General features: G+C 34.2%; 1 protein-coding gene across 2 annotated transcripts in view; it reads right to left on the bottom strand.

The window, feature by feature from the left end:
• The window catches only part of LIN28B (lin-28 homolog B), a 98,409-nt gene that overhangs the window by 29,270 nt on the left and 51,366 nt on the right, over positions 1–17,773 (bottom strand). For both annotated transcript variants that reach the window (XM_064360407.1, XM_012438488.3), the window contains exon 3: positions 15,223–15,407. In XM_064360407.1, coding sequence (XP_064216477.1) covers positions 15,223–15,407 — 185 coding nt within the window. The remainder of the gene's footprint in view (positions 1–15,222; positions 15,408–17,773) is intronic.

Here is a 17,773-nt window from a genome sequence, read left to right on the forward strand (position 1 = left end):
AATTCTGACCTTTTGTGAGAATTGCTGGGAGTTCTAGGATTCCCAGCACTAGGATTAGGCACTCAAATCCACATTATCTGAACTAAAATTAATTCCTGGAATTAGGTACTATGTGATTCAACAAATTTCTCCCCATATCACCCTCCCACACCAAGCCAAGGGATCTCAAATTGAGAGTATATCAAAATTACTCAGAGAGTTTGTTGGAAAAAAGAAGGAAAAAACTGCAATAGCTGAGCTTAACACCCCAGGTTAAGTCTAGGGTGAGGCCTTGGACTGTGCATTTTGAACAAGATTCCATGTGATGCTAATGCTAGTACAAAAATGACAGTGAGAACAACTACCTAAAGCCACGATGAGTTCATTTGTGTAACTTGCACCTGAAAGATTTATGACCAATATGCCTCCGGTCAGATGATAAACAATAACCCTTTAACAGCACTGGATTTCAGAGTAGCCAGTCAGATGATAAACAATAACCCTTTAACAGCACTGGATTTCAGAGTAGCCAGCACAGTGAAAATCAAAACCAAATATAAAATTATCTAGAAAATAATAATAACTAGAACTTCATACTGAAACCTGTGCAAAACAATTAAGTTTTCCCTAAAATAATATTTATGGTCTGAAATCCTTATTACCTATAAAAATAAAGACTGAAGATAAATTAAGCATCAACTTATGAAAATAGAATATAATAAAATTAACAAAGAAGGCATTATACAAGTGAGAAGTAAAAGAAACAAAAAACAGGCAAAATTGTAGATAAAATAAAAGGTAACTATTTGAAAAGGTAAACTCACGAGATGCCTAAATGGGAAAAAAAGAAAATAAAAACATAAAATATTAGGAATTATTAAAATCCAATTGCAGGCCAGGTGTGGTGGCTCACATCTATAATCCCAGTACCCTGGGAGGCTGAGGCGGGAAGACTGCTTGAGCCCAGGAGTTCAAGAACAGCCTGGGTGACATGGTGAAACCCTGTTTCTACTAAAGAAAAAAAAAAAAAAATTAGTAGGATGTGGTGGTATGCACCTGTAATCCAATCTGCTTAGGAGACTGTGGTGGGAGAATCACCTGAGCCCAGGAGGGCAAGGCTGCAGTAAGCCGAGATTGTACCACTGTGCTCCAGCCTAGGCAACCAGAGTGAGACCCTGTTTCAAAAATAAATAAATAAATAAATAAAATAAAATTCAATTGCATATGTGGAGGAAATTTAAAGAATAAGAATATCTTATTTCAATTTTTGGCAGCAAATTAGAAAATCTAATGGAAGTAAATAATTTTTTTAGTAAAATATACCAAATATGATCTAAAAGGAAACAGAAAACCCTAACAGATATGAGAAAGTTCTGGGCAATTTTTTCAACTACAAAATGTGAAGGGCTTTGATGTTTATAGCTTAGTTCTGTTACCTTTTAAAGTTGTGGGCTCTAAATTATTTTGAACACGCACACTTATCAGTAAGAATATTTTTTGAACGCACACCCCATTATATGTAAATACATACAAATATACATATATACATTATATATACAAATACATGTATATATGCTTATTTTTGTGTATTTATATACTAGGTATATACTAGTATACATTATAACACATAGAAATAAAAAGTACAAAGTAAATAAATATAAACAAGTTGTAATGTTTTTCCCATGAAAGGAGCAATCTATTTTATTATTTGAGAGGGGACTACTACTTAAATTGTTATGTTAAACTATACAGCAACAGAGACAGAAAAATCACTAATTCATAAGGCTAGAAGAATCTTAATAAACAATAAATAAAACTCTTCAAGGAAAGTACACAAAAAGTCCTAGTTCATGTATGACTGATAAATATTATGAAACTGAATAAGCACGTAATGACTAAAAAGGGTCCCACTCCCCCAAAAGAAATGTTAAGAATGCTTTAACTTCACAAAATCTATAGATGTAACTCACTTTATCAATATACTAAAGTAGAAAATTACATAATTATGTCAATGGATGATGAAAACACTATTGATATAATAATCTAGCAGCCATCCATAAAAATTCTCATTTACAGATATTTAGGTTGCTTCTAGTTTTTTGTTATTACAAACAATGCTCTAAGTAACATTTTTGTATAATTATCTTTGTGTGAAAATGACCATGACCCACACTGAGAAAACATTTTGAATCCTGAGTCAGTACTCACACAAATACACACACAACTCAAAAGTTTATGAAACAAGTTACTCTTACTATATGCAATGTACTCTGATGATTTTTATTCTATTTCATTTTTAAAAATTAATAATACTGGTCATAAACTATCAAATAGATCTCAAAGCCACCAGAGTGTCCCAATGCACAGTTTGGAAAACACTGCCTGAGTAATCTACCCAGAACTGGAGTAAAAAGATATGACCAACCTTCCTCAAGATATTGCCAAACTGCTCTATGAAGTGGTTCTGTCAAGAATCCCATCAGTATTGTGGAACATTCTTCACAATGCTTAGTTTTGTCAGATTTTGAAATTTCTGCTAGTTCAACATGAGTGAAATGTGTCTCATTTACATTAGTAATGCCACACATTTCTTCAGTGAATACTTACCTTTTCTTTATGAATTACTGTTTATTCATTTCTGTCAGGCTTTTGTTTTTTTCTTTTTGATTTGTAGTGCTTTATGTATTTTGGATATTAATTATCAATTACATGCATTGCAAGTATCTTTTCCCACTCTATCTAACTTTGTTAATATTATTGGTGCTGGATTGTTTAATGTCAGTTTGGTTGTGGCTAGCACCTGTACTTCAAAGAATCTCCTCCTCTGGATGGTTCTGAGTTACAGTCAACCCAAAGATAAACTTGTACAAGATTTGGAAGTGAAGAAGTCATTACTCTTGGACCTGGCCAGACTCGGTAGCAGACACAGACCTGCCCCACAAGTCCCAGCTGTTCTCTCTCTGGTGCTCTGTGCTCAGCTTGTCTTTCCAATTGTTGACCCTGCCAACCAACAGCAGCCTGACACTGGTCCACTCAGAGGCAGCAGTTTCTATAGGCCTCTCCAGGTACTCTCTCTTCCAGTTCTCTTTTCATAGTCAGATGTGCTTGGCTTTTTGGAATTCCCTGAAAGCTCTGATTTGTACCCCCAGCCCAGTGCTTCTGAAGACTGGTTAATGACTATTTCTCTAATCCACTGACTCTTCCATTCCCCTGCAACTCCCACATTTGTATAAGGTCTAAATTCCTAATTTCTACAGATAATTTGAGTGGTTTAGTCTGTCTAACTGAAACCTTTGTCTGATGTTTAAATTTTAGAGCAGTCAATATTATTAATCTTATCCCTTATGGTTTGTGCTTTTTGTATCTTCTTTTTAAAAGATTTTTCCCAAACCTAAGATTGCAGGAATATTCTTCTGTATTTCCATCTAATATAGTTGTAAAGTTTTGCCTTATACTTTTATGTCTTTAAAAATGGTATAAGGCAAAGGTCAAATCTCTTTCTCTACAGGTGGAATATTTTCCCAGGACCATTTATATATATACATATATATATATAATAAATTTAATATAAATAAGGTGATCCTATTACTCCAACAAAAAGAAACATCTCTTTATGAGAAGAGTTCAAGTTGTAGCTGTCGGCCAGGCATGGTAGCTCACGTCTGTAATCCCAGCACTTTGAGAGGCCAAAGCAGGCAGAACACTTGAGGTCAGGAGTTTGAGACCAGCCTGGGCAACATGGCAAAACCCAGTCTTTAAAAAAATTACAAAAATTAGCTGGGTGTGGTGGTCAAAATGTGTAGTCCCAGCTACTTGGGAGGCTGAGGTGGGAGGATCACCTAAGCTTGGGAGGTGGGGGTTGCAGTGAACCAAGACTGTACCACTGCACTCCAGCCTGGGTGACCGAGTGAGACCCTGAAAAAAAAAAGGAAAAGAGAGGAGAGGAGGGGAGGGGAGGGGAAGGGAGAGGAGAGGAGGGGAAAAGGGAAAAAGGAAAAGGAAAGGAAAGATGTAGCTCTTAATCTGTTATTTTAACCAAATGTCAAAAATTAAAATTCCAATGTGAATTTGGAAGAATCTTTACATAAGCTCTTCAAATTTATCAGAACAGAATTTGACTTGCATACCCTTATTATGTATAATTTTAAAAGTCTAGCTGGAGACTGCTGAAAACTTTGTGATTCCCCTAGATTGTTACTTGGGTTTGGGATACAGAACTAGTATTTCAGTGGAAGGATTCAGCAGTGAAAGTAAGAAAATTTTCTGTTCATCAGTCTTCATCTTGATCAGCTCTTATTTTGTTCACACAGGAACATATTGGATGCCATAGTTGGCAAATATAAATCATGATGATTTATGTTTAAATTTAAGAAATTTAAGTATAATTTTAAAAATGCAAAGTGACATTAAAATTTACAAGTGATACTCTAAACAATGTCATAATGTTCATTTAAACATCTACATATTTAATATTAGGGGCTAAATTAATTTCCTTTTTAGAAAGGATATCAAATTTCTAAAGTACTATCCAATTATCATAATACCTTTGTACTGAAATCATATAATAAATATCTGATCTAATTTCACCAAGGCCACAGTCTAAAGGAAGACAAAGCTAAGTACTTCTCAAATCTATAATTTCTACTTGAACTATTATTAGAATTACTTCTGGAACTTTTTTTCTGTAGGCATTATTTTACTATTTATTATGCTTAGACTAAAATAGCAATCAGAAAATCAACCTAAAATTCTGATTATTTGCCACTTGGCTTCTGACCATTCCAATAAGGCATCTTGGGAGACCTATGCAGTGCCAAATGAAGCTCAGTTCCACACAATGTCTGGCAGAGGGTGATGAGAATGGCACATTGTCTGCCCGGTCTGAACAGAGGTCACAGCAGGGAGAGCATCTGCTAAGATAATGTGAATGAAGGAAACAACTATAATTGCCTCATTAAGAGATCCCTGGCCAGATAATCACAAGAAGAAAGGACTTGGATAACCATCCTAAAATTAGGCTATAATAACAAAACTTGGGATAGAATTAAAAATACAGTAGAATTAAGAAGACTTGGGTATTCTACTGGTTATACTAATTTCCTTAGTCACCATATGGATGATTGAAAATCTGGATGCAATAGTTCAGTTATTCAAGTCAAGCCTTTGCCAGTCATTAGTAGGAAGTGCAAGATGCAAATTCACAGCTGTCCAGGATAAAAACAAATGTAAAATAAAGGGTTGTGGGGAATTTCTTACAGAGACCAAAATACAGATACTAAGAAGGATATCTACTGATCTATAGTTCAGAATTACAATGAAAAACATACAATTAAAAGGCCTAAGGAACATTTTAAAGGAGAAAGACAAAATTTAAAAGAGCAGAGGTGGGAGGATCTCCCCATCAAAAAGGCAAAGGAGAAAAATGAACACATTGTCTCTGCCTAATCAATTTACCTTCTTTTACTTTCTACCTCCACTTTTTAAAACGATTTTTTTCCCCAAAAGTCAACATTGTATAATTACAACTAAATCTTCAGTCACTTCATATTACTGTATGTATTTATTTTATGCAATGTTAATAAATACTCCATAGTAAAAGCTCAAGTAAATATTTTCCCAATGTAAATTTAAATTAAGTATGCAAACACACACAAGACTAAAATGTACTGATATTGTGACAAACTATTTTTACATTTCCTGATATTTTGAGGGTAAGCTATATGAACTTAATTTGTATTATGCACTTAAAATTTATTATTATAGTACCTGGCAGTAAATTATAATTATTAAACTTTTCTGATTCCAACAAACACAATAAAATTAGCTTGCTATAACCATAAGCCAGGTTTAAAATAAGCAAACTGTTTGATGACTTTGATGTTTTGCACCCAAAATGTGCTAGCTAATTTTTCCATTCCATTTACCATTCCGGTCTTTAAACTGCCTTAATCTCCTGCCCTCAGATGTTGACCTTGTAAGAATAGGGGTCATAGGTCAGAATAGACAGACCTCAAAGGATCTGGACTATCAATTCATGCCTGAAAGATTTCTCTGCCACAATAGGAACCTACTCAACAGCAAATTCCTAAATCTAATCACACAAGTATCATGGCGAAACAGTTATTTATTGGAATTTGTTGATCTACATTTTCAAACATCTCTATCATCTAAAAATTATCTTAATTTTTATTTTGGGAACAGAATCTGGGATATAATACACATAAAAACAAAATCATTGACAGAATCTTTAAAGTAAAACAGATATTCTTTAATAAAATGACACCATAAACCTAAACACAGGTTTTCGTTTTGTTTTGTTTTCAGGAACACTATGGAGATTTCAAAAATATAGTACTAGATTTCCCAAGCATAAAGTACCTGGGAAAATGTCAAATTATACTACAGGATAATGAGTGGAATAGGTTATATTGCTGTAGAGGTGGGTGAGAATAGGGCAGAATTACCACTGGTTAGTTTTCAGCTTACTTGCTTTAAAACTGAATGAGGGCAATAAATATTTTTCTGTTTAATAAACAAATGTGAATTTAAGCACCTCAATGAGGAAGCCAAACTTGATTTTCTTAACCCCAAAAACAAAACTTTCTTGCAAATTTAAAGAATTTGAGGCCACAAAATTATGGCCCTGCAAAAACAGCTTTACTATCACATACCTTCACTTTCTTTTTAAAAAAAGCCAGTTAACTCATGTGAGCTAAGAATAAACCAGACATCATAGTTGGTTTCTGTTTCCATTCACTTTGGTCTTTCTGATCATAAATGATAAACACACCATGACATACCATTTTAATACTGACTACAAGAAATGTTAAATTTCGAAATCAATTTTTAAATCTAAATAAAGACCATCTTAAAAATGACAAATTAACAAATTCTTCTAATATGATCAAACTAAAGAAATTCCCCATGCTTCCAAGCCAAAAGTAGTAACATCAAACATCTTTTTTTTTTACAAGTCTATTAGCTTTCTTTCTAAACAAAATATATTACCACTTTAACTCATGTAGAAAATCAAAAAGCTTACTCATACTAATGTAGTTATGAAAACTAAATATTGAACAAAATGAAATAAAAGCAGTAGAATGTTTATATTATTTTCTAAGTTATTTTTAAAAACTCAAGTCAACACCGCCTTATTATGAATAACACTTCTTGGAATATGTGGTTGGGTCAAAAGATGTAGAAGGTTAAGAAGAAAAAGACAGTCACTACTCTAAAAAAATTAAAATTAAAAAAGGAGGCAAAAAGAGAAACCATAAACAGTTAAAAAGTACAAAGCTATATGTATATACCCAACATATACACTACATATCCATGCACTTTGTGTTCTTTAAAATAATACACATTTTTATTCACCAACTATTAAGGAGTAAAAACATTTAAACTATATATAAAAAAGATTTCCAGACCAGTTTTTTCAGTCTAAATCCTTTTTACATATTTAACATATTTGTTATTATAAACTAAAATTATATTATGTATTAAATTCTATACTACAGCCTGACATGATTATTTCATATAAATAATAGAAATTAACAGTGGCAAAGAAAATAATTCTACCATCCTCACCCATAATTTCATTATGTTAGAAGTCACTCATTTATTTTTCTTTATAATAAATTGCATTTTTAAAGTGAACAAAAGGTCTGTATAGACTAGTTTTATAGAAGAAATATAACATTCCTTAATTTTTTTAACAATCTTCACTTTACTATAAAGAGAGCTGTATAGTCATTAAATCTCTTTACTCTTAAAAAAAAACTAAATAGAAAAATAAATCTGAAATTATTTCATTTGAAATATTAAGAAAACTTTCCAAATGCGGAGGATTTAAAATAAAACAACATAATATTTACTACCTATTGAGTAAATTAAATTGGACATTAAATTATTGGACATTAAATTAAGCAGAATTTTAAGAGAGAATAAAATAATCCCATTTTCTTTTAGAAACAGTCTACCAATAATTAAAGTGGAATCTTCAAAATCAATTTATATTTTTTCCCACAGGGATTAATTCTTCACAAAATACGGTTCTACCTTACTTACAAATACTAGAATTGAACAGGTAAGTTCTCAAGTGATGAATCATATTTGTTAAACATTAATTTCATGTAATAAAAACTTTGAAATTACAATTTTTAATCTACAATGACAGAAACTAAACTTTCTAATCTAAAAACATTTCAAGAGAAAGGATATTCTTTTTGATAAATGGTATTTGAACAATTCATATTACACATAGGCAGAAATGAACCTCTACGTAGACCTTATACTTTATACAAACACTAACACTACGTGGATCATTGATGTAAACAGAAAATGGTAAGACTGATAAATTCTCTTCATTCAAATTAAAAACTTTTGTTCTATAAAAGATATTTAAGAGATTGAAACAACAAGCCACAGACTGGGAGAAAATATCTGCAAATCATGTATCTGGCAAAAGACTCTGTATCCACAGTATGTACAAAGAGCTCTTATAGTGCAATGGTTAAGAAAACACACAACCCAGTAAAAAATGGGCAAAAGATCTAAACAGTTTGTCAAAGAGTATATGAGAATGACACAAAAATACATATAAAGATGCTTAGTATCAGTAGCTGTTAGGAAATGAAAATTAAAATCATGATGAGATATCAGTACACACCTAACAAATGGTTTAAAAAAAATTTTTTTTTTTGATACAGGGTCTTGCTGTCACTCTGGCAGGAGTGCAATAGCCTGATCACAGCCCACTGCATCTTTGACCTCTCAGGCTCAAGTGATCCTCCCATCTCAGTCCCCCAAGTAACTGGGACTACAGGAATGCACCACCATGCCCAGCTAGTTTTTTTACTTTTTGCAGTGACAGGGTTTCTCCATGTTGCCCAGGTCTCAAACTTCTGGGCTCAAGCAATTAGCTGGCCACAGCCTCCCACAGGGCTGGTGTTAAAGGCGTGAGCCACCACATGGGGCCAAAATTTTTAAAAAACTGGCAATACCAAATGCTGGCAAAGATGGGTGGCAGTTGGAACTCTCACATACTGGTGGTAAGAATGCAAAAGAAAACCATGACTCTGGAAAACAATTTGGCAGTTTCTTATAAAGTTAAACATACATATATGACCTTATTATGCAGCAATCCCACTCTAAAACTGAAAATGAATCTTCACACACCTGTATGTAAATGTTTACGGCTGTTCTATTCATAACTGTCACAACTGGAGAGCATTCAAACACCCTTCAGTAAAGAAATACGTAAACGGTCTTATACCCATACAATGGAATACTATTCAGCAAAAAAGTGATCTACTGAGACACTCAACAACTTGGTTGAATTTCAAAGACATTATGCTGAGTGAAAAAATACAATTTAAAAAGGTTACATACTATATGATTCTATTTGCATGTCATTCACAAAAACACAAAACTACAGTGAATGAGAATAGGTCCGAGGCTGCCAGGGTTATCAGTGGGGGAGGAGTAACCATTAAAGATAGAGTTTTTTGGGAGTAATTAACTGTTCTAAATCTGGATTATGGTACTGACTACAGGAATGTATATGTGTGTTAAAATTCATCTAACTGAACACCAAAAGAAAAAAGTCAATTTTACTATATGACAATTTAATATTATGTATATATTTATATAGAGAAACATATCACTGCTTACTTCCCAATTTAATATAAATTAACTAGAATTCTAGCTTTCTGGTATATCAGCAAACCAAATCAATTATTTAATATCATTATTTTAAATATTTTGTAGGCTATAAGGTCAGTATGAGAGTATCTTATAGCCTACTAAGAAAGTACTCAAAAAATGATGAGGACCCATCAAAAAGACACAGAAAGCAGTCTAAAGGGGCTCCTACTGCTCAAATATGGAAAATTTGAGCCATAAAATAAAGGTGGTTATAGATTATAACTTTCAGAAAAAAGCAGAAATCCATGGTTCAGACTAATATAATAAGTAAATGAAAATTTAAAAGTTTGAAGGTGAATGGGATATTTAAATAGTCTTAAAATATCCCCCCACAAAATGCTGATTACAAAAAGAAAAAGAAGCCACTTTAAATATACAAGGTAGGCACGTATGTTTGTTGGCCATAACATTTTTCCTATCTTTTTGTATTCTAAAAATTTTCATAATAAAAAGTTAAAAATAAAATAAAATGAAATGGAAATAAAAATAATCACAGAAAGCATTAGGGGAAAAAAGAGTATAACAGAAATTAATCCAAGAGGCTGGGTGCTGTGGTCATGCCTGTAATCCCAGCACTTTGGGAAGCTGAGGCAGGCAAATCCCTTGAGATCAGAAGTCATAAGAGACAAGCCTGGCCAACATGGTAAAAACCCATCTCTACTAAAAATACAAAATTAGCCAGGCATAGTGGTGCACTCCTGTAGTCTCAGCTACTCAGGAGGCTGAGGCAGGAGAATTGCTTGAACATGGGAGGCAGAGGTTACAGTGAGCCTAGGTCACACCATTGCATTCTAGACTGGGAGACAAGAGCAGAACTCCATCTCAAAAAAAAGAAAAGAAAAAAGAAAAAAAGAAAGAAAGAAATTAATCCAAGAGCCTGTTCTTTGATATATATTATCTTATTAGGAAAAATAGCAATAGGAAATAACTAGAGAATGCAGAATAATTTGTAAGATTTTAAAGGCTGCTTCACATAATTGTACTAATAATCATAAAATCTGGATCAAAGCACAATTTTATTCTCATTACTAAAACTGTCTCAGGAAATAATCATGAAAGAAATCAAGAAAGTTATCAAAGATCTTTGAAGTTTTTTAAGCATTTGGGGAGCAAATCATGCCTTGGTAACTGTTCCAGCCATCAGTTGACAAAGATCCATTTCTTGCTACCACACTATCAAATCCTATTTTCTCAGTGTCAGTTTCTATACTGGAGTCTCTATGCTTATTGAATATTTTATCGTATGTTATCTCTACATTATTATGTAAAAACAAGCAGCACATGGAAAACTGGAATTGCTAATCCTAGTGACAAAAATTACGGACGTCCTCAGCTTAATAGAAAGTTGGAAATCATTAGATATTGTGTCAAAGCTTTAATCACAATAAGACACACAGTAAGGGTAAGCAGTTGAAGCAGTTATTCACTTCTGACCACCACCACCTCGTACCTTGCAAGATCAGTACCCCAAATACAACAATTATTGGGCTCCACTGCAACCCACACCCCATGTACTTACTTACTTACTTACCAGCTTTTCAATGTCTTCACTCTTTAAACAGTTTATATTCTATCATCCATCATTACATTTGCTGCCCTGCATACATCTCCAGTGCCCTTTGTCATTTTCAACTAGGAAAAACCCCAACTCTAGTTAAATCATTTTAATGACTATTTCACAGCCGCAGCCATGAAGTCAACAATGGCTGGAGAAAAAACACAATTGTAATAAATGACTTTAAATTCATGCCCACTATTCTTATGAGGGTCTTTGGCACAGCCTGAAATTCTGCCTCTTTTCTATAATCTGTTCATTCTTCTATTTTATACTTCTTTCTTGTTAAATTTCCAAACCTACTCTTCTACCATCACTCTCAGTTGATGACTGTGCTTCAAATTCAAAGGGGGGAGAAAAACAGCATAAAAAAGAGAAATCTCACCTTATCCTACCTTCGTATCTATCTACCACCTGCATCTTTTCTCCAGCTTTGTAAGAATGAACCTTCGGTACTCACATGACCAGCTCTCCCAGTTGTGCTTTAAATCTCAATCCTGTCACCCACTCAAGGAAATCACTCCAGTAATTTTTCTCTTTCCTGCATGGTTAATCTTTCCTTTCTACTAGACCATTACTGTGAACATGTAAACATGCTATAATTTCTTCCGTTTAGCTACTGCTTTGTTTCTCTCCTCCCATTATAGAAACACTTCTCAAAAAATTGTCTGTATTTGCTGTCTCTGCTTCCTCTCTTTTCATTCTGTGTTGAACACAACCCAAGAAGGCTTTCACCCCCACCAGTCCATTGAGCCTGTTCTTGTCAACCTCAGACCTCAGTAATAACTTCCGTGTTGCTAAGTGGTCAAGTTTCAGTGGTTAATCTTACTTGATCATTTCACGATCAGCACCATTTAACAAACCTGATACCTATTCTTGAAATACTTTATTGCCCTGACTTCCGGGACAATATTCAGTCTTGATTTCCCACCTTACTTAGTGCCCTTTGCTGTTCCTCCCTTTTATTGACTCTTAAATGCTAGAAAGCCCCAGGGCTTAGTCCTCTTCTTGCCTATGTATACTCACTGTGATGGAGATCTTATTTCCTCTTGTGGCTGTAAATATCATCTTTTTGCTAAATGTTGCCAAATTTTGCTGGAACTCCATATAGTGTATCCATCTGCCTAATACATATCTTCACTTGGATAAACATTATGTATCTCTAATTAAATGTCTGAAACTATACTTTTGATTTCCTGCCCTTCTGTAGGTTTCCCCATCTTGATAAATGGTCCCTTCATCTTTCCTGTTCTACAGGCCAAAAAAGTCTGGAGTCACCCTGGACTCTTCTCCTCTGATAGTTCACACCTAATCAATCCATAAATAAATTCTATGGTCTCTTCCTTCAAAACACATCAGAATTTTTGTTCACCACTTGTACTGCTACTACCCTTGTCCAAACTTCCCCCGTCTCTTTTCTGTATTATTGGAACTGCCTCTTCAGTGGTCATTCAGCTTCTATCCTTGCCTCTCTACATTGTGTTGTCATCACAGCTGCCAGAATAATACTTTGAGTAAATCAGATCATGTTATTTTTCAACCTAAAATTTCCCAGTGACTTCCTATTTTCTCCAGAATCAAAGTCCTTATAATGGTTGACAAGATCAATATGAAAAAATGTCCTGCTATCTTACTCTTCAAATTTCAACCTCCATTATTCTCCCTCTTATACTGATTCCAACCCAGAACTGAAATGTATAAACATGCTAGAACTACATTGTTAAAGATTTTATCTAAAAGACATGGAAAAATAAAGGGCTGTTTTATTTTATTTTACTTTGCTTTACTTGTACGTATTAAGCATGTATGCAGGCATTATCTCTATGGGAGCAGAAAATCACTTTAATAACTAAGTGTATCACTATTCCACACATATTCATGGACTTTCTTTTGTACAAAATGAACTCCTGAAAATGTCAACGAAAATGGAATTTATTGTCTCCCTGGATGGCTTTTCAAACCAATAGGAAAATACGGAATAGACAACAGAGAGAACTGGTTACCAGTTTGGAGAGAAAAGAAAAGCTAGATTTTTACAATTCTTGATTTTTACAATTCTTTCTTCAAAATCAAATTCGATTACAAAGAGAAGAGATACTTAAATGTAAAATATAAATTAACTAAAATAATATTAAAAATGTAAATGAATACAGTATGTTGTTTTTAATTCTGTAGTTTGGAAAATGAGACAGCAATCAAAGTCAGATAACATCAAGGAGAGAGACACACACTTGTCTGTATAAAAATTCAGAACTTCAAAATACTATTTTTTTTTTTTGAGACGGAGTTTCGCTCTTGATACCCAGGCTGGAGCGCAATGGCGCGATCTCGGCTCACCGCAATCTCCGCCTCCTGGGTTCAGGCAATTCTCCTGCCTCAGCCTCCTGAGTAGCTGGGATTACAGGCACGCGCCACCGTGCCCAGCTAATTTTTTGTATTAGTAGAGACGGGGTTTCACCATGTTGACCAGGATGGTCTCGATCTCTTGACCTCGTGATCCACCCGCCTCGGCCTCCCAAAGTGCTGGGATTACAGGCTTGAGCCACCGCGCCCGGCCCAAAATACTATTTTTAAAAACTACTATCAGAAAAGCTAAAATATATTTTAGAAGCTAAAAAAAGTCATTTTTTATTTGAGACAAAAGATTCATATCCTAAATATGTCAAGAGAACTTAGAAATCAGTAATAACAAATGAACATCTCAATAGAAAATGGTGAATGGACAAGATATGTACAATTCTTGGAAGAAAAAATAAAAATAAAAACATATAAAAGATATTCAACCTCCAAAGTACTCAAATAATGCGAAAAACAGTGAGCTGCATCTCTAACCTATGTAACTGAAAAAGATTTAAAAAAACACCAACATTCAATGAACTGTCTCACTTTCGGAGGTATTATATACTGGCCCGCTAATCATTTCTGGAGAGTAGTTTAGAAATACATATAGAAATTTTTAAAATACCTATTTTTTTGATCCAGACTGTTAACTATTAAGTATTTACCGGAAAGATATAATCAGACAACTTTTCAAAAAATGTACATATAAGAATTCCCACAGTAGTGTTATTGATCAATTCAAAATACAAGAGAGCCTAAATATCCATTAACATACTATTCTTTAAATTATATTTTAGTACATTCACATAGTGAAAATTAATGAAGTGATAACAGCTGATATGAAATATTCTATAATATAGTATCAAGTAAAAAAATTACAAGTTTTAAAATACCATATATATTATGATTCCCACCTCTAATTAGGATTTCAAGTGACTTCTTCCTCTTTATGGATTTTTATATTATTTGGACTTTCTATATGTGAGCTGTCTTTTAAAAACATCCAAACAATAAGTACATTTTCATTTGAAAAAAGAGGTGAGGTGTTGGCAAATTCTGGCTATAAAAAGAGGCAGCTACGGCCAGGTGCAGTGGCTTACGCCTGTAACCCAGCACTTTGGGAGGCTCAAGTAGGCAGATCACGCGGTCAAGAGATTGTGACCATCCTGGTCAACATGGTGAAACCCTGTCTCTATTAAAAATGCAAAAATTAGCCGGCATAGTGGCAGGCACCTGTAGTCCCAGCTGCTCAGGAGGCTAAGGCAGGAGAATCGCTTGAACCTGGGAGGCGGAGGTCACAGTAAGCTGCACCACTGTAAAGACTCCATCTCAAAAAAAAAGAAAAAGAAAAAAAAGAGGCACCTCTGTCTGTTAGGAACTTCAACTCCTCAACTGTGGTCTCAGAACAGTCTGATGGAAAAGGTGGTCAAGGAACTGTTCAGTGTTTAATGCTGAAGGCTCAGTTCAGTACATTCTGCAGGTAATTAAAACTGCAAGATAGCCAATGTTCCTGAAGTTTAATATATTCTACATGATGGTGGTTTCCTTTGGCTAAATGATATAAAATCCAGTAAGATGAAAAAATTTTCAGAAATCCTTTCCAAATACAATATACCATAAATTAACAAGGCAAAAATGATTACCTATCTCCCTTTGGTTTTCTTTTCTGTAGAGTCTTCCCTTTAGGTCTTCTTTCACTTCCTGAACAGGGGCTCCCACCAGGTCCTGTTACCCGTATTGATTCAAGGCCTTTGGAAGATTTTTTAAATGTGAATTCCACTGGTTCTCCTTCTTTTAGGCTTCTAAATCCTTCCATGAATAGTTTGCTCTGTAAAGAGCAGAAGAGGCAGGGGGAGAGAAAGAGAGATCATGATTAACATTGCTTTATAAATTATCTCTGTAATTTTAACAAAGTAAGATACTCTGTTATGCATTACAAAAGTACAAAGTCTTTAAATTCAATGAAACGTGCCATTTTAAAGTCTCCTTTTGCAATACTGGTAGTGAGAAAAAAAAACTTTTAAGGCAATTTGGTAGTACTTAGAAAAACTTAAATGTACATATTCTTTGTCCCAGCAATTCCACTTTAATGATTCTACTACAGACATATACAAATGCTCAAAAAGACACCACAGCATTGGTAAAAAAAATTACATCTATCTGAATGTCTATCAGTGGGAAACTGATTAAATAATTAGTATAACAGCTCCATATAACATTATTAAGCCATTAAGAGAAGTTTTATTAGTTCTACATGTTCTGATGTGGAAAGATAAGCACGTAATATTGTTGAGTTAAAAAAAAAAGAGTTATTCTGTGTCTACCATAATGTTATCTATATAAAATTTTAATTTTCTTTTTATTTTTATTTTTTGAGATGGAGTTTCACTCTTGTTACCCAGGCTGGAGTGCAATGGCGCGATCTCGGCTTACCGCAACCTCCGCCTCCTGGGTTCAGGCAATTCTCCTGCCTCAGCCTCCTGAGTAGCTGGGATTACAGGCATGCACCACCATGCCCAGCTAATTTTTTGTATTTTTAGTAGAGACGGGGTTTCACCATGTTGACCAGGATGGTCTCGATCTCTTGACCTCGTGATCCACCCACCTCGGCCTCCCAAAGTGCTGGGATTACATGCGTGAGCCACCGCGCCCGGCCCCGTAAAATTTTAATTTTATTTATTTTTGATACAGGAACTCGCTGTGTTGCCCAAGCTGGACTCGAACTTCTGTGATTCTCTTGCCTCAGCCTTCTGAGTAGCTGAGATAATAGGCACATGTAGAGTCCAGCTAAAGTTTTTGCAAGATATATGTTTATTATGTAGGATGTGGTCTGAAACAACAGACACTAAAGAGTCGTTTTCTCCAGTCCTGTTCTAGAAAGATAGTAAAGTTTTCTGGTATATACATTACTGCATTGTTTGAGCTTTTTATAATATGAAAGGCAATCAATTTTCATATTTGAAAGACAGCTGATTTTTTGCAAAAATAAAAATGTTCACCAATTACAAAATTGTGAACTTTGATTTCAAATATTATTTGGCTCTTTCAATCCTACTCTTTTCATCAAAGTCAATGTGCCAATTCAAAATATACTAAAAATAATTACATCAGTAGTTTTATCTATTTTTTCAAACCCATCTGCATACATTTTACAGACCTAATTTGGAATATCATGTAGTTTTTAAAGATTCTTCTGAATTGGTATGGCAATAGAAATAAAACATATAGATGGTAGAAGTCCTTAGTTCAAGTCCAGTTCTTTAAGTAAACTGCTTTATTGCTTTGAATGAGCTATTTACTATCTTTTCTGTTTATTTATAAATTCAAAAGATTTGAGTTCTGAATAACAACAAGACCATAAGAAAAAGGTTTTGTGGTCAAGTAAGTTTGTAAAACACTGTATGTTATTTCTCTGTGAGAGAATCATATTAGCATATTAAAGTCTTAGAAATGTTCTCATCTCCCCAGCAACCAGGAAACTAAAAATCTTGTTTAACTGTGTTTAATCCAGCAGTTTCCTGACCTAATTGATCCTAGAGCCCCTTCTTCAAGTATAGATGATGAACATACTTAGAGAAATACTGGACCAAAAAATCTTCACTCCTCCAAGTTCATGATTCTAAAGCAGCTAAATAATTACACGTAACCAAATTATTACATGCAACAAACAAAAACTTCAAATATACAGTGAAAAAGGAGACCGTTCATTACGACAGCAAGACAGCCCATGAAAATAGGGTTATTAAACCTGCTTCTAGTGCAGGTCACCTGACGTAGTGAAATCCTTCATGTGGAAATCTGCAATTTGGCAGCACCTTTTCTGCTATCTGATGAAATGCAGGGAGAAGAAATCACAACTGCCTACACTCTTTAAAATAACAAAGTATTATTATTAAAGCTATTTTAACATTTCTAAAGCATCTTCTCATTTTTTTCTAAGCTTTCTCCTCACTAATTACAGTTATTTTGCTTTCATTTCCTTTTTCCCTCTCCACTCAAGAAAGTAGAGATTATTTCTCTTTTATGGATGAAATGGAGCACAGTTCAACTACTGAAATTATGAGAAAAAAGAAACAGTACTTTTTATTAGAGTTATCATATGTTCATATGTTTTGTTTCCATAACAAAAACTCTATCACTGGGCCGGGCAAAGTGCCTCACGCCTGTAATCCCAGCACTTTGGGAGGCCAAGGT

This window comes from Aotus nancymaae, unplaced genomic scaffold (genome assembly GCF_030222135.1).
Source record: "Aotus nancymaae isolate 86718 unplaced genomic scaffold, 86718_ANA_hifiasm-v0.15.2.pri h1tg000040l, whole genome shotgun sequence".
In the NCBI taxonomy this organism is placed as follows: domain Eukaryota; kingdom Metazoa; phylum Chordata; class Mammalia; order Primates; family Aotidae; genus Aotus; species Aotus nancymaae.